Here is a 23,963-nt window from a genome sequence, read left to right as displayed (position 1 = left end):
CTGATAGCGAACAGCATGGATCCTGATCAGAGTGCGCGGATGCAAACACACAATGTTGGTTTTGTCATGACACCGCTCAAATATTTCTTTGTGCAAAGGTTTTAACGAAAATATGTGGTCACATTGATTTACAAATATCTTCAAGCATACCCAGGAAAGGTACAAGAGGCTGAGATATATTGGAAAATTATATTTCATCTGAATTGGCAAATAATTGCCTGAAACATGGCATCTGCGCAGTCTGATCAGGATCCATTGCTGTTCGCTTACCAACTCTATTACAAGTAGAGAAACTGATAGCGAACAGCATGGATCCTGATCAGACTGCGCGGATGCGCAGGCTGGTCTGGATCCATCCTGGTCGCAAACCCATTATGTTGGTTTTGTAGTGACGCGGCTCAAATATTTCTAATTTCAGTAAATAAAGGTTCATAGATGAAAAGTAGAAAAAAAATCTATTCATAACCCCCCAGTCATCTTCAACCAATTGACCTCAATGGTGGAAGTAGGTGAAAGATACCAAATATCTAAACAAATTTTTGGCAAAATTGACCTCTTTTTGAGCTTTTGAAAGAGTGAAATCTGAATAAGCATGGCAAATCTCCTTCCCTGTAGATTGTCTTTTCAGTGCAGAATCATGCCAGTATTTTACCAGTTTTTCAAAATTACATCCGTTTATTGTATCATGAGGGGAAAATATTGCAATAACTGATATACCACGACCTTAATATAGCCCAAACCTGTAAGTAATCAGTCAATAAATGAAACTGTCATGAAAAGAGATAAACAAGTGTGTTGAAAGAATACAAGTTTTAACTTGCCAGTATAAAAGTATAAAGAATAGAAGGGCTCACTGGGAACTACTTGATTCTCTGAAAACATTTATTCAGAGAACATTATGAAAGTAAATACACTTTTTTCTTTGGTTGCTGTCAAGAGAATATCAAAAACACCAAATAACAATACATGTACTTTCAAAGTTGATTAATTCCAACATGGGATTAACAGACTTATCCTATCTACAATTATTTTGCATCAGTAGTGAAATCTACACATATAATAACTGTAGAACACATTTTGGTACTTGATGATATGAAAGTCACTGGTGACAGCACAATGTTCATAATGCTATGTGGAAATAGTTTTCTAGGACAGAGGACATTTACGCTCATGTTTTATCTTCAGTCTCGTCTTCCTCCTGAGAAAAAGGTAAGAAAAGAAGATTACAATTATGTGATGACCTTTTACGATCATTGGATGACCTTTTACTATTATTTACAATGTATGTGTATAAATAAAACTTTTATCATTATGTTAATCTTATTTATTTAAAAATATCTGTAAACATTATAATTAAATTTAATTAGAAGTTGGAGCATACTTCCAGTAGTGAAGCTAAGAAGTTTTCTTATTAATATTAAAGACCAGTGATGCTATTTTAACTTCTTGAATTCTCAGGTTCGTCTTCAGGATTTCAACTTCATGAATTCAAGATTTCAACTTCACAAGTTCACAAACACAAATTCATGTTTTGAACTTCACAATTTCAACTTCATGAATTCATGATTTCAACTTCATGAATTCATGATTTCAACTTCTGGAATTCAAGATTTCAACTTCACAAATTCCCGATATCAACTTCACAAATTCACATTTTGAACGTCATGATTTCAACTTCGTGAATTCATGATTTCAACATCATATACTAGTATTCCCAATTTTCAACATCGATTTTTCGTATATCAATGTTTACTCTGTTGTGTGTCTTTTGAACTTAGAACTGTCAATTGGTAGTCAGAAGGATTTCTATACCAAATTGATAATTTTTTCTGCCACCAGATTAGAGTTAGTCAGACTGCAAGAAGATACATCCTGGCCCGGTTATATACTGGTGACATAGACAAGATCTAATTGCTGCTAGTTAAGGGATCAAATGATCAGACGCCAACAACCTTGACCACTCTGTACTAAGAATTAAGTTATAAATTAATAACCTTATCATTAAAGAAATCTGAGAGTTACCTAACATTTATACTTACAGAATCGTCTGAGTTATCACAGGCTTCACAGAACCAGGTATATCCCCGTTGTTTAGGTGTTCGTGTACATGGAGGGTCAAGACATTTTAGATGGTACCACTGCTCACAACTGTCACACCTTACAAAATATAAACAGAACCCCAGTCAAAACTGTGCTAAAAATAACTTCTGAATATGGACCACTTTTGCTGTAGACATGTCCCTTAGGCAAGCAATTAGGTCTTATCCAAGAAAGGAAATTCTATATCTAAATACCAGACATCTTTATAATACAGCTAAAAAGACTTGTTTACCATTACACTGTTGCAGTTATACAATAATTTGCAAAGCATTAACTGGTTATTTTAAGATGATTCAATGTCAAACAGTAAAATTCTTGTCAAACTACATAAAACAGTCATAATTTAGGTCAGACTGCATAAAACAGTATAAATTCAGGTCTGACTGCATAAAACAGGATAAAATTCAGGTCAGACTGCATAAAACAGAACAAATTCAGGTCAGACTGCATAAAATGGTACATATTATTGTCAGACTAAATAAAACAGTACAAATTATGGTCAGACTGCATAAAATGGTACAAATTATTGCCAGACTAAATAAAACAGTACAAATTATGGTCAGACTGAATAAAACAGTACAAATTATGGTCAGACTGAATAAAACAGTACAAATTATGGTCAGACTGAATAAAACAGTGCAAATTATGGTCAGACTGAATAAAACAGTACACAATATGGTCAGACTGAATAAAACAGTACAAATTATGGTCAGACTGAATAAAACAGTGCAAATTATGGTCAGACTGCATAAAACAGTACAAATTATGGGCAGACCGCCTAAAACAGTACAAATTATGGCCAGACTGCATAAAACGGTATAAATTATGGTCAGACTGCATAAACAGTACAAATTATTGCCAGACTAAATAAAACAGTACAAATTATGGTCAGACTGAATAAAACAGTACATATTATTGTCAGACTGAATAAAATGGTACAAATTATGGCCAGACTGAATAAACAGTACATAATATGGTCAGACTGAATAAAACGGTACAAATTCTGGCCAGACTGAATAAAACAGTACAAATCATGGGCAGACTGCATAAAACAGTACAAAGTTTGTTAAGAATGCATAAAACAATACAAACTAAGGAAAGACTGCATAAAACAATATAAATTTTCCTCAGACCAATGAAACAGTACAAAAAAAAATGACTGTACTGGTTAAATTTTATAGACAAGTCAGTATTTTTGGAAGCAATATAATGAAACAGTACAAAAAAAAATCTGACTGTACTGGTCAAAGTTCATAGACAAGTCAGTATTTTTGGAAGCAATATAAAAGGTAAATGTATATACTAGAGATAATAATTTATACTCACTGGACCATAGTTTTTCTGCTCCCCGTCTCTGAGCATGTGACACACTGAGTCGGCTTTTGAGTGGGCGTTTTTGATGGTACCTTTTTTCCTCCATCTTTCTCAGGCGTTATTTTTCTGCCTATCAATTCAAAATGTGGTGTAAAGTAACATGTGACAGTTTCAATCCTTACAATGCCTGGCATAGAGTTGACTTTTGGTATCCTTTCTATGTTTGGAAAATAGGTCATATATTTTTTTTTCAGTCCCTTTAGACATTCAGACAACCGTAGGATATATTGACAATAGTAAATTGATATTTTCAGACAATATTAATCCCACAAAACATTCCACTGAATCAAACATCCCAACATTTTAAAAAAGATAACAGATACCAAAACTCAAACCAAAAAACTGAGACAAATATGTAATGCAACAATGTTGTAAAAGAACTGATTTCAGTAATTAATGCTTGTTAAATATGAATTTTCATGAAGAAAAGTACTGACTGTCATATTGCTATTGTCCAATAAAAATCAACCTAACAAACGACATGCAATATGATAATTTCCATTATATAGTACAATTACATAAAATATTACAAAATCAAAATATCTTGTGTGTTGCATAACATATAATGACTCTTTTTAAATCTAGAGCAAAGGAATGTGTATGTAAGCTTTTAACAAATGACATTCCTTATAAAATAATAAACTATATTACATGTTTAACATGTACATCTATGCCACGGTAAAACCAGGTTTTTAATTTGTAATTAGTCGCCGGTAGAAACCGGCGACTATATTTGTAACAGTTTAATATTATACCTATGGTAGGAGAAGGCATTAATTTCTGTAAATAAAAGCATAACAATTACTGAACAATTAAAGACTACAATTGTTTTCAGTAATCTCAAAAATTCAAACATACAATAATGTTGCCAAATGAAATGAAATATTCAAATACTGACATCGTAAAAAGCAACATTACAATATTTATAAAATGAATTAGTGACGTATCCCTATGGACCAGTCATTGAATTTAGGGATGCTTTTACTTTTTTTAAAGTGTCAAGCGTTGCTATTTTATGATAAATAAATCATGCATGATATTTGAAATGACACTTTTAAATTATCTGGTTGTTTGTATCTTATGAGACCTTTTCTATTTGTTATCTTATTTATTATAAACAGTTTCTCCCAGAATCACGTGACTACACGTTGTATATGTTATTGTTATGGAATCTATTAATAGTAACAAATGGCTGATAAGATAGATATACAGGTAACATGTGAATAGTAAAGTGCAAATCAAAGTAATTTTGTATGAAAAATCTCGGTATGACGGTAGGGGTCGGAATCGAAGAAAACAAATAAACTATCTTTGTGTTGATAGTTTATCGCACTGAAAGGCAATTATTTAAACATTAACTTTATCGTATGTAACGACAGGAATATTGATTTCAGCTAAATGATATATTTTTTCGATAGTGCATAAGAATAATTTGTTTATGCAGACACCAGTTTTACAGTAGAATTGCATTGTTTTATGCAATAATTAAGCATATATATTTTCATAGTCACTTTGCAAATATTCGATGATCGGTAATAATTTGTCGGTAATTATCGGATGCTGAAGAAAACCATACGTACAACGGTATATGTATAAAGTAGAATAATTTATTACAAAAAGAATTATAATCATATCACTTGCTTTACAAGCCTCGATGACAAGGTGTTAGATTTAAAGTTAGTTTCAAATTGAAGACTGTAGGTTCGATAAAGTGATTTTTTATGTTTTCTTTTATAATACTTTTTGTATTTTGCAAAACTTGACCGTTTATCAAAATTATGAAATAAAAAAGTGCTAGAAATGAAACACACGATTTATCAACTTATGTTTCAAAAGTTAAAAGATATAATAAAAATCAATTTATGAAAACTACACACAGGATTTGTCCGAGATTCGAACTTGCGCCTACTACATGTAGGTTTCAACTTTGTCATACTTACCACTAGGCCATCGAGCAGTATTAATTAATATACTTATACATGTAATTATACTTACAATAAAATCGTTAACATTAATCATAGTAAGTTATAAGTTATGTAAGCAAACGAAACAGCTCCCGAAAATAATTGCTAAGCAAGTTTGATTCAAATATGATATTTTATTATAACATTAGATATTTTTTTGCATAAAACTCTCAGCAAGAAAGATATAATTGTGGCATGTAAATGAAAACGTGTTAATGAATAAACATTACTCAACTTATTGTTCCTCTTTTCTTTATACTCGGACCATTAAACTGATATTTTCTTTTATTTATGATAATACAATCATATTTCTATCCGGCGACTTGATGCTTTAGCATCAAAATTTCTACTTGTTTACCAATGACCTAAACAATTATAGCTGTCACCAATTTCAAATAGAGCATTTTATTCACTTTTCTAGCTTTTAAGCATTAAGCTCAAAACTCCACCCCTTTCCGTCCTTTGTATTATATGTAGCACAGAACATGTATAAAGAGGTAATAAATCAATCACCTAATCAAACAAGAACAACCTTATAAATCCAAACCCAGCAGATAATCTTATACAGATAATACCAATTTACATGTACAGTATAGCCCCACCTTATGATCACCCCCTTTATATGACGAACCCACCATTCTTCATAACCAAAAGCAGTCTTACTGTATTTCAAAATTAAAAACCTGGTTTGATACTATCCTAGTTACAACATTAAAAAGCCCACTATTTAACCAACAGGCCCATTATTGTTAGCTTTTAATGTACAAAGTTAAGGTTTCCATCATTCAAGGATAATACCTGCCAGGTAACACTTCATCTGGAGAGCATTGCAATTTACTAAACATGATAAAAGGTACTCAACTGAGGTTTTTCTGACATAACAGGACTGGAAATAATTTTTCGAAATTAATGTTCAATTTGATGTAGGTCTAGACTAACAGTTTGTGTCAAAATTTCAGGTCATTCTCTCACTTTTTTAGAATAATTATTACAATTGTGAAATGTCACCAAAAAATGAAAAGTTGTAACATTTTACACTAAAACCGGCAGAGTATTGCAAAAAAATGTGATTTTCAATGTATTTATAATTTTTTTTTTTTAATTTCATATTTTCAAGCTTTGGAACCTCAGTGGAGTTTCTTTAAAATCTGTTTCAGAATGATCCCTAACATCAACACTAAATTTGAGTGTAAATGTATATCAAAACATGCAATCAAAAAGGTTAAAGTCGCATTATGCCCGTCACAGTATAAATGCCAATATTGTTTTTCCATTCAATTGTGTTAATTTGCAAGAGTATTAAGTTAAGTCATGTGCAAAATCAACAACATGTGCAAAATTAACAATGCTTGTAGACATCCCTGAAATGTTAGATTATTTTAGTCAATCAAAAGCTTGATTTATCATGACTCAGTTCAAATGTAATGTTAAAACATTTGTTAGGTTATGGCTAACCCGTTGCCAGCTGTTTTGGTGATGTGTCACTGTCATCTTCATCATCATCATAATGTCTTTTCTTGATAATCTTCCGACCTTTCCTTGATACTTCATGCTGAAATGACAATACATCCTCTCTTTATGATTTTATGAAACGGTTTGTTTTTTAAATAATTTCAAAAGTAGATTAAACTACATTTTACATTAGCAATTGAGGACCACTCTTGAAATGGTAATTTTCCATTGGATAATATTTAGCTCAGCACTGACCAATCAAAAGCTAAGTTTCAGAATGGTTCACTTCTTCAAGATAATTAATTTCAACCATTATCTAGACTGCACATTTAGAATATCAATGTTATATTAAATATCAAATATCAAAGGTTGTGGACAAAATAGTAGTTATAAATAGAACAAGTTTTTTAGCAAAAATCTGACTGCTGAAAAACATGAATATTTGGTAATAGTTTAAATATTGTAAACATTAAAATTCTTAAACAACTTGCTAAGAGTATTTATCTTGACTTTGCAGTTTTACTCGTCAGGTTTTAGGGACAACGTTTAAAGTCAAACTGACACTATAAAAGTTTTTACACTATAAAGGTTTTTATGGCAAATAAAGACCTTTGGAATCTTTCTCTGTATTACTTCAGTCAATTACAACCAACAACATTACATAAACTATTTGGCAAGATAGCTTTTTTCATGTGTCTTGTAAAAGACTTCATAATCAAAGTGACATGTGAAAGGCAAGAGATTTGAACTCAGAAAACGTCACCCCTCAGCCATTGAGTCCCCTATTAATAAATTAAGTGCTACTTCACATTTCATTTATAGTGTATCAACTCAAAAAAAGTCTTACAAATGAAGTTAACTGCCTATGTATTGGCGTTGTTTCCTCGACAATTTTGATTTCAACTTCCATCGAACTATCGTCACTAATCACTATCTCATCTGGTGGTTGTTGTTTCGCAGGGGAGAACGGTGCTTTTGACTGATCGTCTTGACAAGGCTCGGCAGAGGAACGGTTTGCTGGTGAAGAGGCTGCTGGTGAGGGTTCCGGTTGAGGAGGGCTACTCACGCTCGATTCCTCGGGTTTTGGTTTATTGCCGTCTATCTGTCTCTCCTCCGACTCAGCTTTCTTCTTTTCAGGTTTCTTTTTAATACGTCCTTTGACCATTTTCTTCTTTTTGTCTTGACGACCATGCATGTTCTATAATTACAAGAGAAGATATTTAAGTTTATATATTAAAATTTGAATTTCATACTAAGATCAGCTGGTGCACTTAAATGGAATGATAAGCAAAAATAGGGTAAAGAAATATGTTCAGAAATAAATTGTAAATCATATTAATGTGCTATTGTTTTGATTGGAATTTTGGATCACAATAATAAAAATTATTCTGGAAAAACAGAGTGAGCGAATGATCTTGAATTCTGCACACATATTATTGGTCTAGACCTTCATCAAATAGGACATTAAATAAATCATAATATATTGTCAAAGAGGTTTGCTTCATCCAAGTATGAAAGACTTATTTAATGAAAATGCTAAGGTCAAGGTAAAAGTTATCTACTTGTAGACAGACCGGCAAAACAAATAAATGTAGCAACCTTGGGACATTAATATCTACCTTTACTTTTCTTTATTTTTAATCCTGGATCAACTAATTGAAACTAAGAACCCAGAAAGTTTTAATTTAATTGAACTCTTGCTTTCACATTCTGAATATGCTTAATTGCTTCTTTGCTCTTTGACTTAAACTGCTGAATTTTCAGACACTAGGACTGTGTAAAATGATCACTTATTTATAATATTTATCAACAGTGTAAAACTGCACTGAATTTCAAATGTCTTGTTTTTGTCACTTATAATACCATGCACAATCACATACATTATGTGTAAAAATAAAATGGCAAAAGCTTCAAACTCATATTTGATTGGTTTCACATATTGACATATTGACTAATATTGCATTGTTAAATAAAATGTTTGAAAAATAAGTATTATTCCACTGTAAAATTTTTACAAGCAGCAAACAAAAATTTAAAAATTCTAATTGATGAAGAAACTTACAGGGAATAAAAACTCCATATCTTGCTGTGCTCTGGAGAACTTTGCAGGTTCTTTAATTTTCTCACGGAGTCGCCGTGGAGCATCTATATCAACATTGGAAGGTTCTTCAGATTCCTCACTACTGCTGTCTCCACATTCAGAACATTGCCTAGAAAATCACGTTTTTTTTCTTTAATTGTAACATAAAAAAGTAGAAAAAAACTGAATAGTATGGTATGGTATTGGTGTGGTGTGGTGTGGTGTGGTATGGTATGGTGTTGTGTGGTGTGATGTGGTATGGTATTGGTGTGGTATGGTATGGTGTGGTGTGGTGTGGTGTGGTATTGGTGTGGTGTGGTGTGGTATTGGTATGGTGTGGTATTGGTATGGTGTGGTGTGGTATTGGTATGGTGTGGTATTGGTATGGTGTGGTGTGGTGTGGTATTGGTATGGTGTGGTATTGGTATGATGTGGTGTGGTATTGGTGTGGTATGGTATGGTGTGGTATTGGTATGGTGTGGTATGGTGTGGTGTGGTATTGGTGTGGTATTGGTGTGGTGTGGTGTGGTATTGGTATGGTATGGTGTGGTATTGGTATGGTACTGGTATGGTGTGGTATTGGTATGGTATGGTGTGGTTTTGGTATGGTTTGGTGTGGTATTGGTATGATATGGTGTGGTATTGGTATGGTATGGTGTGGTATTGGTATGGTGTGGTGTGGTATAGTGTGGTATGGTGTGGTGTGGTATGATATGGTATTAATATAGAAAAAATTGCAAATGATAATAAAGGAATAAACTAAGAATTAATTGGAAATCAATTTATAGTGTAATTCTGAACCTATTTTTTTTAGAAATAAAAACAATTACTAGTATTCTGGAAAAACAGTGAATGAATGAATGATATAAAATTTCGTCAAGACCTACATCAATGGTACATAAATCTCAAAAATATTATAGGGAAAAAACTCCTTTTACACTTTTAGAATGCACTTTAATCTCTAGTGAAAATTTTCTCTAACATGCTTTACAATTTTCTACCATCTTAAGATCATACATTTATAATGAAAGATAAAAACAAGTTATATTACCATCCCCATCTACTGGATTTTTTTGGCATTCTGGTAAGTGGTGGATTAAGACATCCCAGGTGATACCACAGTCTGCACTTGTCACATCTAGCCAACAGGTGCTGATCATGTGACTTCCCACATGTACCACATCTGAAGGAAATAACATAGATATCAATCATATCAACCATAAAACACTTATACTATATACATGTGCTAAAATACACTGCTGCAGATGCATTTTTCATAATTTGAGTAAAATATTTTCAACATATCAAATTTTAACTTAATGTTATTTGTCATCAAACTGATAACAACAATTTCTGTAAAAAAATATAAAAACTAAAGTAAAAATAAGTCTATAGACAGACATGCCCCAAAATTTCCACTGACAGCAGGATGAACAGACTGACAAGGACAAGCAGTGGGGTCATAGAAAACCAAGTGACTAAGCAATCAAATACAATGTTAACAAAAGGGCCATAAGCCACACCTGTGCTACAATAAACTTTTCAGGATTCAATAAAGTTATACAAAATGGCATATATGAAATACTTCATTAAAGAAAGAGGGACTTACTGTTTAATGACAGCAGAAGGAGATTTAAGAACTTCTTTCTTTGCAGGTGATTTGCTCACTTTCTTCTGCCTGAAAATCTCAGGTAGTGGCATGGGCTGAAATGAGACATGATCAGAATTCCTAAACATGAGTCTATTTTTCAAAATTCATGTATTTTGAGACAATGACAAAACCATTTGGCACAATAATGATGTGTATTGTAAATTAAGCACTCAAACATTACTTCAATTCAGCACTTTGAAACGTTCAGCTTTAACTTTCAAACTAATTTTGGCGTCCATCATGTGAGAAAGCTATCCAGCTTGCATTTAATAGGTCAGTATTTCTACTCCGGTGCAACTTGATGCCAGAAATAATTATAATAAAGCACCTTTTTCAAGAGATCTAACTGCACCAGTAATGCTAGAAAGTCTAAAGTCCACAGTGTCCATGTGATATAAAACACAAACAAACGCAAATTGAGTGATTGCCTCATAAAACACATAAACAATGTTACATTCTTTGTGATATTAAAACCTCCAGTGGCGAGGGTAAATAGAATTCAGTGACTGTCATATCAACCACAGAGGTTCCCGTAACCTTGAAATGACAAAACAGCGTACCTTTCCAGCCAGTGCATTAAGTATAGCCCATATATCTTCACCAGTCTTTCTCAGTTTACTGCTTGGATCATGGGGTTTCTCTGTCTGCTTCAACAGCTGCAAAACACAGTATATACTTATAAATTAAATATTGAGAAATATTTATGAAATAAAATGCATACTTTCAGTCTGTACAGTTGCAGAACAGTAGTCCAAAGGTCCAGGGTTCAAGTCCCCGTCAGGCTACACATTTTTCTCACCCTTTGACACTTATGAGTTTCTCAGTCAAATGAATGACATAATAGTGTTGCAGTTGGGAAACAAACTATTTCATGCCTGCAAACATACTTGAAATATATGAATATAAGGGATAGTATTCCACAATAAAAAGACTAAATAAGGTAACAAAATAAGATAATTACCTTGTCATACTGTTGTCTCAATGCATTATCTTGTTTCCGCAGTTTAGCATTCTGTTTTTCTAGTTCCTTCAAATCTGACTTCATTTTCTCTATCTTCACATTGCGATCTGTAAAATATTATTTTAAGTCAGTTCCTCGTTTTCACTGTTTGATTAAAGTTTCATTTGTTCTTAAAAAATTATATTTTGATTATAAGAATAAAAGAAACATATTAAAGTGTTTGCAGTACTATTTACATGTGAAATTATTATCTGAAAAATACAAATTCATATTTCTAATGCATGTCCATTTACATGTATATTGATTGTGTTTACAAATTCCACCAATAATTCACAAAGTCTGTCCATCACAAATCAATTGTGTTTAATAGTGTGTCTGCAATTCTTGGAAAACATTCTGAGTATGTTTTGTAAACAATGATGAGTATTGTTTTTGGTTCAGATGTCTTTTACCCAAATAAACAATAGTTAATAAACCTGTTTTACATATTTGACACTTTTTACAGATTTCTTTTTTTCTGTTGCCGAAAATGAATAAGCCTATAAAAAACCCATCAATGTGCAGTGCTGACTTTGATAAATTGAGGGTTGACCACATCACAACAGTTAGTTATATGAAATAAAGAAGGACTTGCAACAGTTTCCCAGTCAACCCTTGAAATGTTAAAACATTGATTTGATTTGATTTCCCTGATCCAACATCTTCTAAATGAAATGATGCTTAGCTTTTTTCACGGCCATGCCAGATTAACTTTATTCATACTACTATATACTAAGCCTTGTATAAACAATAAAGAGGAATTACCTAGATAATAGGTGACAAAGTCGGCAGCGAAAGCTGGTCCTGTATGGGATTTCTTCCTCTCTTGTTTCTCTGCTGTATGTACCACATGGTGAGACTGTAAACATAAAATACTTTGGCCCTGACCTTTTTGAATTTATCAGTTCAAATGTTTTTTATCAAAGAAGGATTGTGATGAATGCTTGCAGCTTATTGAAACAAGTCTCAAGTTCCTTTTCTGAACCTTACCAGTACTAGTATCATTTAAGGATACATGTTTGTGACCTGGGCAGGACTGGAACCCATGATTCCTGGGTAGAGAGGTAGACACCTTATCCTTTATGCCACCACTCCCCTGTTCATCTATTTTTACAGTAGCGAGTACACCTTTAAAACTTTAAAGATATTCTTTCTGATAAATATTCTATGTTTAATTTTAAAATGTTTGTGTAATAAAAATTATAAATTTAGCTCAAACTATCATAATACTGTGTCAACAAACAAGTAGATGATATAATAGTTTAAAGTTACTCATACTTATCCTTGGGTTTAAAAAAAAAAACTTTTCAAATTACAAAAAATGTCCATACAAAGCTGAGATATAAGTTAAATCCTTATCATCATGTAATATTGATTTGCGATGCATTTTACATCATGTGATATTGATTTGTAATGCATTTTACATCATGTCATATTGATTTGTGATGCATTTTACATCATGTGATATTGATTTGTAATGCATTTTACATCATGTGATATTGATTTGTAATGCATTTTACATCATGTCATATTGATTTGTGATGCATTTTACATCATGTGATATTGATTGTAATGCATTTTACATCATGCAATATTGATTTGTAATGCATTTTACATCATGTCATATTGATTTGTGATACATTTTACATCATGTGATATTGATTTGTAATGCATTTTACATCATGTCATATTAATTGTAATGCATTTTACATCATGTGATATTAATTTGTAATGCATTTTACATCATGTGACATTAATTTGTAATGCATTTTACATCATGTGATATTGATTTGTAAAGCATTTTACATCATGTGACATTAATTTGTAATGCACTTTACATCATGTGATATTATACAATTATTGACTAGTGAGCCATTGAATATGATGTGATATTCACCGGCAGATGACATATTGACCGAGGCGAGACGTTTTATTATATGAATAGGCTAAGAAATAAAAAAAAAACACGAAAAGTACAACCTTATATACATGTGCAAATTTTGCCTCGTTGAAGCGGGAAAAAGACGCACGTGTTAGGCGTGCAACGACTTCGCGAACGCTGCGCATACAAAAGTAATTCAAGTTTATACTCATCATTGCGGTGTAGCCTTTAAGTAAAATGGTAATGTATTGATATTTTAATCGAGAAATATGCCATAAAGAACAAAACGCAACAATTATTTTTTAATTTACACACGTTATTAACAGTCTACGGTGTATGGTCATTGAATATGACTCTCAATCTATTTTTAGACTGGGAATAACCAATTCAGCCAGTGAATATGATACTACACCCAGTAAATATGATTTTATAAAAAGTTCTGTTGACTACTGTTTGGACCAACGAGATTGCAGCTATATTTAGATCATATAATAATAATTTGTAATGCATTTTGCATCATGTGACATTAATTTGTAATGCATTTTACATCATGTGATATTGATTTGTAAAGCATTTTACATCATGTGAAATTGATTTATAATGCATCATTCTGCTTGATAAAACCTGTGTTATAATGCCCATGAGTTCTGCCTTCCTCAACATTTTCTTCACAGCAGACGGACTAGAGGTGAGATATCTTATCATCTTCTGAGGGGGCACTGAAAATATACCGGTATATGAATATGGAAAATCCTGTTTTTTGTAATTTATGTGAAATGTTTATTCATTTAATCTTTCAGTGAAATTTAAGTCATACCAACACTGAAGAGCCACTTCATATATTTTTGCATACTGGACAAAAAATTTGGACTTCCATTAGCTAAATGAGAAAATTCTAAAAGTTTTATTTAAAAAGCATGAGAATCTTTGCAAAATAATTTATAATATTTAATTTTTGCTTATATATTAATAAATCTGCTTGAAAGGATAATGTATGACATTCCCCGAATCTGGGTATTTGGATTAAATCATCCAATTTAGACAAGTAAATTGACAAGTTTTAGTACACTTACCCCATGATGGAGGTCTAGCAGCTTTTGCTAACATATATCTTTGTCTATGTTTGTTTAATTTTCTTTTAAATCTTGCCTGAAATATAGTATCAAATATCTGACACCTTGCCTCAAAAATAATATCATTGAAACAAATTGACAGTTAACATAAAAGAATGTTACTTGCCAAACATATGCAATAATTTATTATCAGTAAAATGTTGTTTCAGGATTGTTTTTTGTTTTGGTCAGAGCGACCCCTGCTCAGGTCATCTTCAATTTTCAATTTCAATTAAAAAGCAATTAAACCAAGGATTAAGAGTACTATGTTTGAGAAGATCCATCCATTAGCTTACAATAAGAAGTTGTTTATAATGTTAAAATCTGTTTGAAGTTATAGCATCCCATGAAAGAGGCTCAAAGGGCAAACCAATTTATTTAAAACAACTTTAAGAAGACCATCTAAGAATGCTGCAGGACAAGTTCAGAGAAGATTCATTCTCCTTTTGGTTCATGACAAGTCATTTTTAAATATTTCTTCATTCCTAATCTAAGGGGAAAATTACTATAACATGAGCAAACTACACATACTGGTGCTACACAGCTAATGTGCATTTACAGTAAATGTACATATAAATAAAATAAAATATCCTTAAGTTATGTCGCCAGAAATTTTACCTTCTCCTTTTCATCTGGTATGCTTTGTGCAGTGTGCTGTCTCACATGGCTTTGTATGGCGAGGAAGTTTCTACGTTTAGCTCTAGATGTTATCTTATCAGCATGTAGCTTACAGTAAGCGTAAAATGGGTCAGCTATATCCTGATACAAACAATATAATCATGTCATTAATATCAAATGATTTTTTATCATTCAAAATCAAAGTGGCAGCATGGCCGAGTGGTTAACGCTTACTAAAACTAGGACTAGTAATCTAAGGATTGCTGGTCATATGGGTTCAAACCCCATCAGGGGCAAGCCATTATTTCGATGAGCAAGAAACTTTACACTCATTTCTTAATATTGGTTGGTTCCAGGAACGGATTTAAGAGTGTTTTAACAAGCTTATAGCTTCCTACTTAATAAAACTAAATTAAATTCTTTATAAACTAAACTAAAAGCATAAAACTGAATTTTCAAAACAAAAATAAAATCCTATACTTTCAATAAATTAGTATAGGTTCAGCTGTTCTTTGATCATGAAAACCTAATAACAAAGACCAAAAGTGATAAACCAGTTTACAAGACTTTATAAAATCCAGTTTAAATATTGTTCAATAATACAACATGATTATGAAAAATAATAATATGTATACATATACATGTATGTGAAATGGAGAGAAGGAGTTTGTTATTTCATGAAATATGTACAGATTTAAAGGGCATTAAACAATGGTTGGTTCAAGATAGGTTATATGTGGGACTTTGACCTAGCTAAAAAAACAACAATATAGGTCTTAATGCCAATGTTTTTTTTCAAATTTGGAACAAGTCTAAATAATCCTCTGTAATCTAAATAATCCTCTGTAATGTACAGAATAGTATAACCAGACAATATTTACCTCATCTGGAGATGCCTCGGACAACAATCCATTTCTTTGTGCACTGAAAAATATTATAATAGGATAGGCATTGTAAACTAGACTCTAGAAGTTGTTTGGTAACACTGTGTCTCAATATAAATCTATAGAATGCAGATTAAATGGTCTACTTACTGCAGTAATGGGTTATGTCCTTCTAAATTTAATAAGAGTTAACCAGTTTTTGCACTAAGATGAGGATTAATGCGCTTTCTCTTAATTAATAACAGATTTCAAGTGAAACTTTAAACTAAGGTCCTACATATTGATGCATTAGATAATTCTACAATGAAAAGTCACCAAACTATCACCTGTTCTTTAAAAAAAAAACTCTAGAAAAAAATAATTGGCTGAAGAGCATGTTATGTTCTTTCTTAACAAGCGTTATAACTTTCAAAGCAATACTTAATGGGTTCTATGAAGAAATGTTGAGTCATAATAATTTTAAAACTTAACCAGTGATACTGACATTGATTGCAAGAAGAACCTGTCACTTATATAAATATAAGTCAAGTCTGTCTCTCAACAATATAAATATAACAGTTGAGCTCAATGTAGATCATAGGTTGTAGTATGGACAATTATAGTGTGGCTTGAAACACACTGGAGACTGTACAACAATTAGTCAATTAGTTACTTATTTAAATATTTATTATAATTGTCTTGTTCGTTTGTTTTTGATTGAATTTTACGTCACACTGACACAGTATAGGTCATATGGCGACATTCCAGCTTTACTGGTAGAGTAAAACCTCAGGTGCCCCTCCATGCATTATTTCAGGCACGAACAGACACCACCCACATAGGTAAGGGGCAATTGTATTTATTATATAATGGTTATTTACCATGTAACATGGAAGAAACTTCGGCACATTCCAGCATCACAACTCACACATACACCCGTCTTACAAAACCTTGAATCTTCACATAGTGAGCATTCCTGAAAATTATTATACAGTAAAACCTCGGCAAAGCAACACCCTCTGAGATACAAAGATTTTTAGTTGTTGCTAAGACAAGTTTCTCTAGAGAATTGAAATATATTGTGAATGTAATACTTGATTGTATTGAAGTAGCGAACAAAATTTCAAAGGCAGCCTAATCCTGGTAACAACCTAACATTTCTAAACTATGAATCACTTATGTTGGTTATCATGGATCCAAAATGTCATTCATCCACTCATAATTACGAGTAGAATTTAAGAAAACTCAATGCAGGACGAGTAGAAAATGTTGTCTGCACTTGTAATTAGAAGCTGCTTGTCCTGCTGGATGAGTGACTGAAAATATTTTTTCACATTAATCTTCTTTTTTATCATCTATAAATAGATTTGACTGTATTTTTTAATCTCAAACTTTAAAAGTTCAATAGTTTGTTACTCTTCAATATTACAAAAATGTACCTTTAATCCCCACTTTGAGTATGGCATTTCAAATAAAGTAACAGGTGACAGTTTGTCCACATCTCCAAATGCTACCCCTGGGGTGTATAGAGCACACACAAGATGTACCCATCTAGAAATACAGAATTATAATGACATTTTCTCTCTAATATGTTGTATATTCATAACAATGACAAAATCGACATAAATGTGTAGCTTAGTCGCACTATTTCCTTTTCTAACAGACATGCTTGGATTACAGCATATCATTTTCCCTGTGTTGAAAATATACCCAACACCAAGTCAACTTTATAACCAACAACATACATGGAATGAATAGAATTTACTGTTACTGTTATTGTATCTTATCATATGCTTGGTTAGACATTTGGACGAACAGCCAAATTTATATACATAAGCTTTTTACAGGGAATAATTACATAAGACAATATTTTGACTACTTTAAACACTTTTTAATAATTTTCATAAAAATTATCATGAATATGGAGGCATGCTGCTTGAAACAAACAAATGTTAAATTACAAATTCAAATTTATTTACATGACAACAGTGAGATAAGGGTTCATCACTGATAAAAATATTTTAGATCAAACTTCAGATTCAGCTAAAGTATAACAAAAATCTGGACAAAATGTGATCCCTTGGAAGCATTAATCACAACAAAAATGCAGACTCATTTTGACTTAGTCTGTACATGAGGGACAATAAAAAAGTGCAACATCCCTCATGCTCCCCTAGCACCCGCTTGACTGGTACTTAATTTTCAACACTTAAAAGTTTTGGAATCAATGATCCCGAAGGACCAGAAAAATATAACAAATATAACCAGACTTACTTCCCAGCATCTGTCTCTTTAAATATTCCTCCTTCATTTGGACACAATTCACAATCCTGTAAATATCAGTACTTTATATTTACATTTTCAAAATAATGTATCACTTCATTTTTAACATTAAATTTTTTTTGCCACTTCTGATTAAGGACCTTACTATGCATTACAAACGTGTTCTACAAAACAGTACAAATGACTTATATGATAGACGGGATTCTAAACTTACTGGATAAAACTAAAGGATTAAAAACCTAGGAAAGATACCAACCAACTGCAATGAGGGGCAAATTAAATGATATCAGAAAACTAAACCATTGGCTACAGAGGCTTTCTGTTTAACTTGAGATAGGATACAATTGTGACTATCAAGAAATATTTATACTGTTCCGTCAACAATAGAATAATTTCATCAATCTAAAATTCTGACACATGTGTAAAAGTCAAAGTAAAAATTTTAAGGTTATATTTACCGGCTTCACACCAGCTTTACAAGCATCACAGAACCAGGGTTCGGTACTAGCCGAGGATTCCGTGCTGGCTATTGATTGGTTATCACTGATACCATAGCAACCCTCATGAACAGCAACACCACAGTTGTCACATTCCACAATCTCATCATCCGTCTCACTGTAATGTAAAGTGATATTATCCCCATTCAAGCGTAAATGGTGAGTGTACTGGTTAATGTTATAATAACTTTACAATTTGCCACACTTGCTTTCAATATTTTATTCTGCTTCACGAAAATAATTAATAACTCAGATGTCATGATTCAAGGAAATTTATATAAATTCTTTGCAATTTAGAGGTAACATTCACTGACAGTCTTGTTATATCTTTGTATTTTCTAGACAGGTTTTTACATTTTTTACTAATTCTTTGTCATTTTCAGTTACTGTTCAATCCCAATAATAATAGTCAGTCTTTTTAAAAAAAAACACACACAAACAGATACATGTAGTTAACTGAACTTGAAAAAAAAAAGAGCATAATGTAATTTTAAGAAATAATGTCATTTTACTGTATATGAACCACAGCGCTGCCTACAAAAATTCCTACATTTTAATAGATCAACATTGCTTCTTCAAGTTTACACACCAAATTTGCTGTGTGAAGCTTCAGTCAGAATTAATTATAACAGATCTGTTAATTTATTAGTGCTATCAAATATGATTTATTACATGCTTTCCAGTGGTTTATAGAAATATATCAGTGATATAAAACTGGTAATTTCACTGTTTGAAACAGTGAAATTACCACTTTGATAATTTCACTGTTTTGAATTTAAGCCCCTTATGTTGTTTCAGTGAAATACCAGCGTGCACAGTACTGGGTACCAACTTAATGACGTGATGTCGTAAATGACGTCACGTTGTATTATGATTTGGCGCGCTTTTCATTCAGTATTGGGTTAATGTCTTTTTAAAACGTTTCTTTGCATGTAATAAAAAGAAAATTTGTTTAGTTTAGTGTAATATCGAAATATATTTCACCTTGTGAACACCAAAGTTCATATTATACCTTTTGGTGCTCACTCGGTGAAATATATTCCGATCTTACACTGAACTAAACAAATATCCTCTATATAATCAATATTACCTAATATCTCCCAAACATACACAACAAATGAGCACTTTCATTGGATGAGAACTTGTGGACTCTTCCTGTATATCGTTTGGCACCACATCAGGAGATCGTATTCTCTGTTTCTCTACGTGTTTCTCCATGTGTTTTTGTTTCTTCTTCGGGACGTAATCTTCGTCATCCTCATCATCATCTGTGTTGATCACGTCCAGTAAGTTTCTCCGTTGTTTCCCGTTATCACTATCGTCACTTCCCTCATCATCACTGGAGTCTTCACTACTATCACTACTCAAACTATCATCATCTGATATATCACTTTTGGATGATAATACAGGTCCTAAAAACCAGACAAAACTAGTGAAAATATTTTCTTTCTTTTCTCATTTTTTTCTTTTCACGTTATAATTTTTTTATTAAAAACTTACTGTAATGATTATGGTCCAATAGTAAGTTTGTCTCTTACAGGCAGAGAAAGCCCTTTGTTAAGTTTGGTTTTACAGCGCAACAACACAATTTAGGTTGTATGGCACTGAAACAGGAAAGGAGATTTTGGCTCAATTTGGGCGTTACAAACTTAAAGCAATACCAGGGTTCAAAACCACCTCAACTGCTGGAACTAAGAGATACATAATTGTAATTCTAACCCAAGACAGGTTATGAAGGTAGGCTAAAGGGAAAATCTGTAGCTGTTGTAAAAAGGTTATTGCTTTAAAGAGGTTGTTCTGTATTATTCTAATGTAAAAAAAAACTTTAGAAAGAAAATTAAATTGTAAGTAAATTGTAACCAAACAATACCATTATCATTTTCATCTTTCTTTTTATCATCACTGTCATCATTGTCACCATCACGGTCTTCATCTGTTTCCAGTTCTTGTTCATCATCATCACTCAGATCTACAATAAAATCAGCAACAACAAAAATTACATTTTTTAAGAGACATTTTTCCTTACGAATGAGATGACTTTCATACTTAAAGTTCTATGATGCTTTCATTTCTCCCTAATAACCATTAAATCTAAAATGAGAATAATTATTGTTATGTGAAAAAAGAAAATAATTAACACATAGCAAATGGCAATAACAATCCACATAAATTACCAAAAAGGGGTCAAAATTTGCAAATTTGTCCTTAATGTCCTTAAATAAAGTCACGCAGTGGAAATATGATGATAAATACTGCAAAATCAGTCATAAATCGCACATAACATGTAAATCTTTTTACTTTTTAACAAGAGCTGTCGGTAGGACAGCAACGCTCGACTATTCTTAGTGCTTGATAGTAAAAAAAAATGCTTGATACAATTACCTCCTCCTGTTTACAGGTTGGGGTAATGATGGTGAACAAGTGTGCAAAGTTTCAAAGCCATATGTCAATGGACTTTGAAAATATTTGAACTATTACAAAAACTTTAACGTAAATTCTAAGTCGAAAAAGGGGCATAATTCTGTCAAAATGCTTGATACAGTTACCTCCTCCTGTCTACAGGTTGGGGTAATGATGGTAAACAAGTGTGCAAAGTTTCAAAGCCATATGTCAATGGACTTTGAAAATATTTGAACTATTACAAAAACTTTAACGTAAATTCTAAGTCGAAAAAGGGGCATAATTCTGTCAAAATGCTTGATACAGTTACCTCCTCCTGTCTACAGGTTGGGGTAATGATGGTGAACATGAATGCAAAGTTTCAAAGCCATATGTCAATGGACTTTGAAAATATTTGAACTATTACAAAAACTTTAACATAAGTGGTTACGCCGACGCAGACGCTCGGGTGACTACAATAGCTCTACTTATTCTTATCGAATAGTCGAGCTAAAAATCATAACACATTTTTTTTCAAGTTTGATTTTCTTTAAATATTTTGACTCATCTGAAGGCATGCAGCAAAAGAAGTAATTTTTTGTTTGGCAATGAATTTTTTGGAGGTACCTTGTTTTTTTCCAGTGTAGGTAGTGGGAGGGGAAACGAATAAATATTTCATTTTATGCCTTAACTAACAGTCATCATGCAGTTACAGCAAAGTTTGCCTACCTGAGTTTTTGACATGATAGTCACTGTCATTCTCACTATCATCTCCACCAAAGTTAACTTGTATCAAATGTTTCTGCACAGGTTTCACACGTCTTTTACCAGGGTCCCTATTTCCTGAGAAACATGAAATACAAAAAATGTAGCATCATAATCCAAATTTCTCTGCCGCAAACTAAAATTCATGATCCAGATGAAAAGACATGTCATACTTATGCAAAGTATCAATGAATGATTAGTTAACATATTTACAGAGGTCTCTTTAAAAACCTATTAACCTTATTATTCTTAGTTTATAAGACACACATTTCAGTGAACCTGATCCTTCATGTCAACATGTCAATCGAAAAAACAGAGCATGAAAAAATGGAGCAGACATATAATATTCCTCGGACAGTAACACCATGAAACAGATCAATTTTACAATGTCAAAAACAGTACAAGGTTTTTGATTTTTCCTTTAGATTTTTGATGTTTTGAGGGTTATTTTTACCTCTGATAAGGGGGAAAAAAACATAGGCCTACTATTTTGATGGGGGCCTGCAGCTGATATTGGACCACAGATTTGGTAGACCGAAGGCCCTGATTAAACTCTGAGCTATAGCCAAGTTGGGCACCAAATATCATGGTGAGAATATGTGCAGCCCGACCCAGGGTTTTTTTCCAGGGTTTTGGGAACATGACCCAAACCCATGGCATTGAGAATTTCAGCGATATTTTGTTAAAAATTGTGAAAAATGCATCACTTAAAATTTTTTGTCAGTGATTAAATGAATGCAACCAAATATTGGCTATAAAATAACCCAAAAAAAAAATCCTTGTGCCCCAAGACTAAAACCCCGGGACCATCGGAATCCCTTGAAACCAAAGCTTCCCCGGCTGAGCAAATCCACCCTCCCTTCCATACTGTCCCCCCAAAAAATTTGGGTGAACATTTAAATTTACTTTTGAAAAATAAAAAAAAAAGGGCCAAATTGTTTAAACCCACAATCTTGTAAATTTTACAAACTGAAAAATTTTTTTCAATGGCTTTTTTTGAACAAGAAAAAAAATTTGCATGAAAAACAATTTAATTTAAAAATGCTATGAGTGTTTTATATTGAAAATTATTTTTAAAAAGGGAGAGTAACAAAGTTTTTATGACCTAAATGAGAAAAAGCACATGCCCTTTATTTATTGTGTGCACTTTCACATGAAACCTCATCCAAATTGGGGGAAATTTTTTTATGAACAAAAAACGCTTTTAACTATTGATTAACAATTTACTTCGAACAACATAGATTCAAATTAGACAAATGTTATCTTATATCGATCTCACAGTCATCCCTTCTCTCAAATTATTCAATTTGTCCGAGTACTCTTCTTATCCAAAATATCATACACAACTCAACTTCTCTAATAATTATAATAAAGTAATTACTCATTGCTCTATAAAGAAATCCAACATTTTTATCATTTTCATCAACATCACTATCATCTGCCATCATATGTTCCTATTAAAAATGCTGAACAATAAGCTAATTAATTGAATATATTTTATTTTGTCGCTTCTTCGCGAGTTTAAACTCCGTACCCTTTTGTTCCGTACATTTATAATTTAGGCAATACACTACTAAATATTTTTCATCACAGCAAGCCATTTTATTTTTCAGGACAATGTAAAAATAGTATAGGAAAACGTATAATTGGCATTTGATTTTTTCATGGCGATCTTTATGTTCTGAAAGATTTTTTTAAATAATATAAGCTACATTAAGGTTCCAGGAATTAAGAAACGTTCACTTTCTAATATTAGTTCTAAAGAATGAATGAATGAATGAATGAATGAATGAATGAATGAATGAATGAATGAATGCATGAATGAATGAATGAATGAATGAATGAATGAATGAATGAATGAATGAATGAATGAATGAATGAATGAATGAATGAATGAATGAATGAATGAATGAATGAAATCATTTTGGGCTGTGTATGACAAG

The 23,963-nt window shown here is 32.2% G+C and overlaps 1 protein-coding gene across 1 annotated transcript; it reads right to left on the bottom strand.

The window, feature by feature from the left end:
• Positions 1 to 404: 404 nt before the first annotated feature.
• On the bottom strand, positions 405 to 23,559 carry LOC132736832 (PHD finger protein 14-like). The gene is made up of 23 exons (XM_060724050.1): positions 23,402 to 23,559; positions 21,985 to 22,098; positions 20,747 to 20,845; positions 19,967 to 20,288; positions 18,838 to 18,994; positions 18,371 to 18,426; positions 17,536 to 17,647; positions 16,978 to 17,072; positions 16,115 to 16,157; positions 15,234 to 15,374; positions 14,577 to 14,652; positions 14,128 to 14,222; positions 12,387 to 12,480; positions 11,583 to 11,689; positions 11,182 to 11,277; positions 10,580 to 10,674; positions 10,022 to 10,153; positions 8,953 to 9,100; positions 7,738 to 8,088; positions 6,894 to 6,990; positions 3,427 to 3,544; positions 2,040 to 2,157; positions 405 to 1,198 (listed from the first exon to the last, which is right to left on the bottom strand). Exons 1-23 carry the CDS (start codon positions 23,466 to 23,468, stop codon positions 1,169 to 1,171), a joined length of 2,763 nt encoding a protein of 920 aa, XP_060580033.1. The 5' UTR covers positions 23,469 to 23,559; the 3' UTR covers positions 405 to 1,168.
• Between the last annotated feature and the right edge of the window lie 404 nt (positions 23,560 to 23,963).

This window comes from Ruditapes philippinarum, unplaced genomic scaffold, assembly GCF_026571515.1.
Source record: "Ruditapes philippinarum isolate M1 unplaced genomic scaffold, ASM2657151v2 ctg2521_1_1_1_1, whole genome shotgun sequence".
NCBI lineage: Eukaryota > Metazoa > Mollusca > Bivalvia > Venerida > Veneridae > Ruditapes > Ruditapes philippinarum.
Note: the sequence above shows the minus strand (reverse complement) of the source record. Positions and strands in the feature narration are given on the sequence as shown.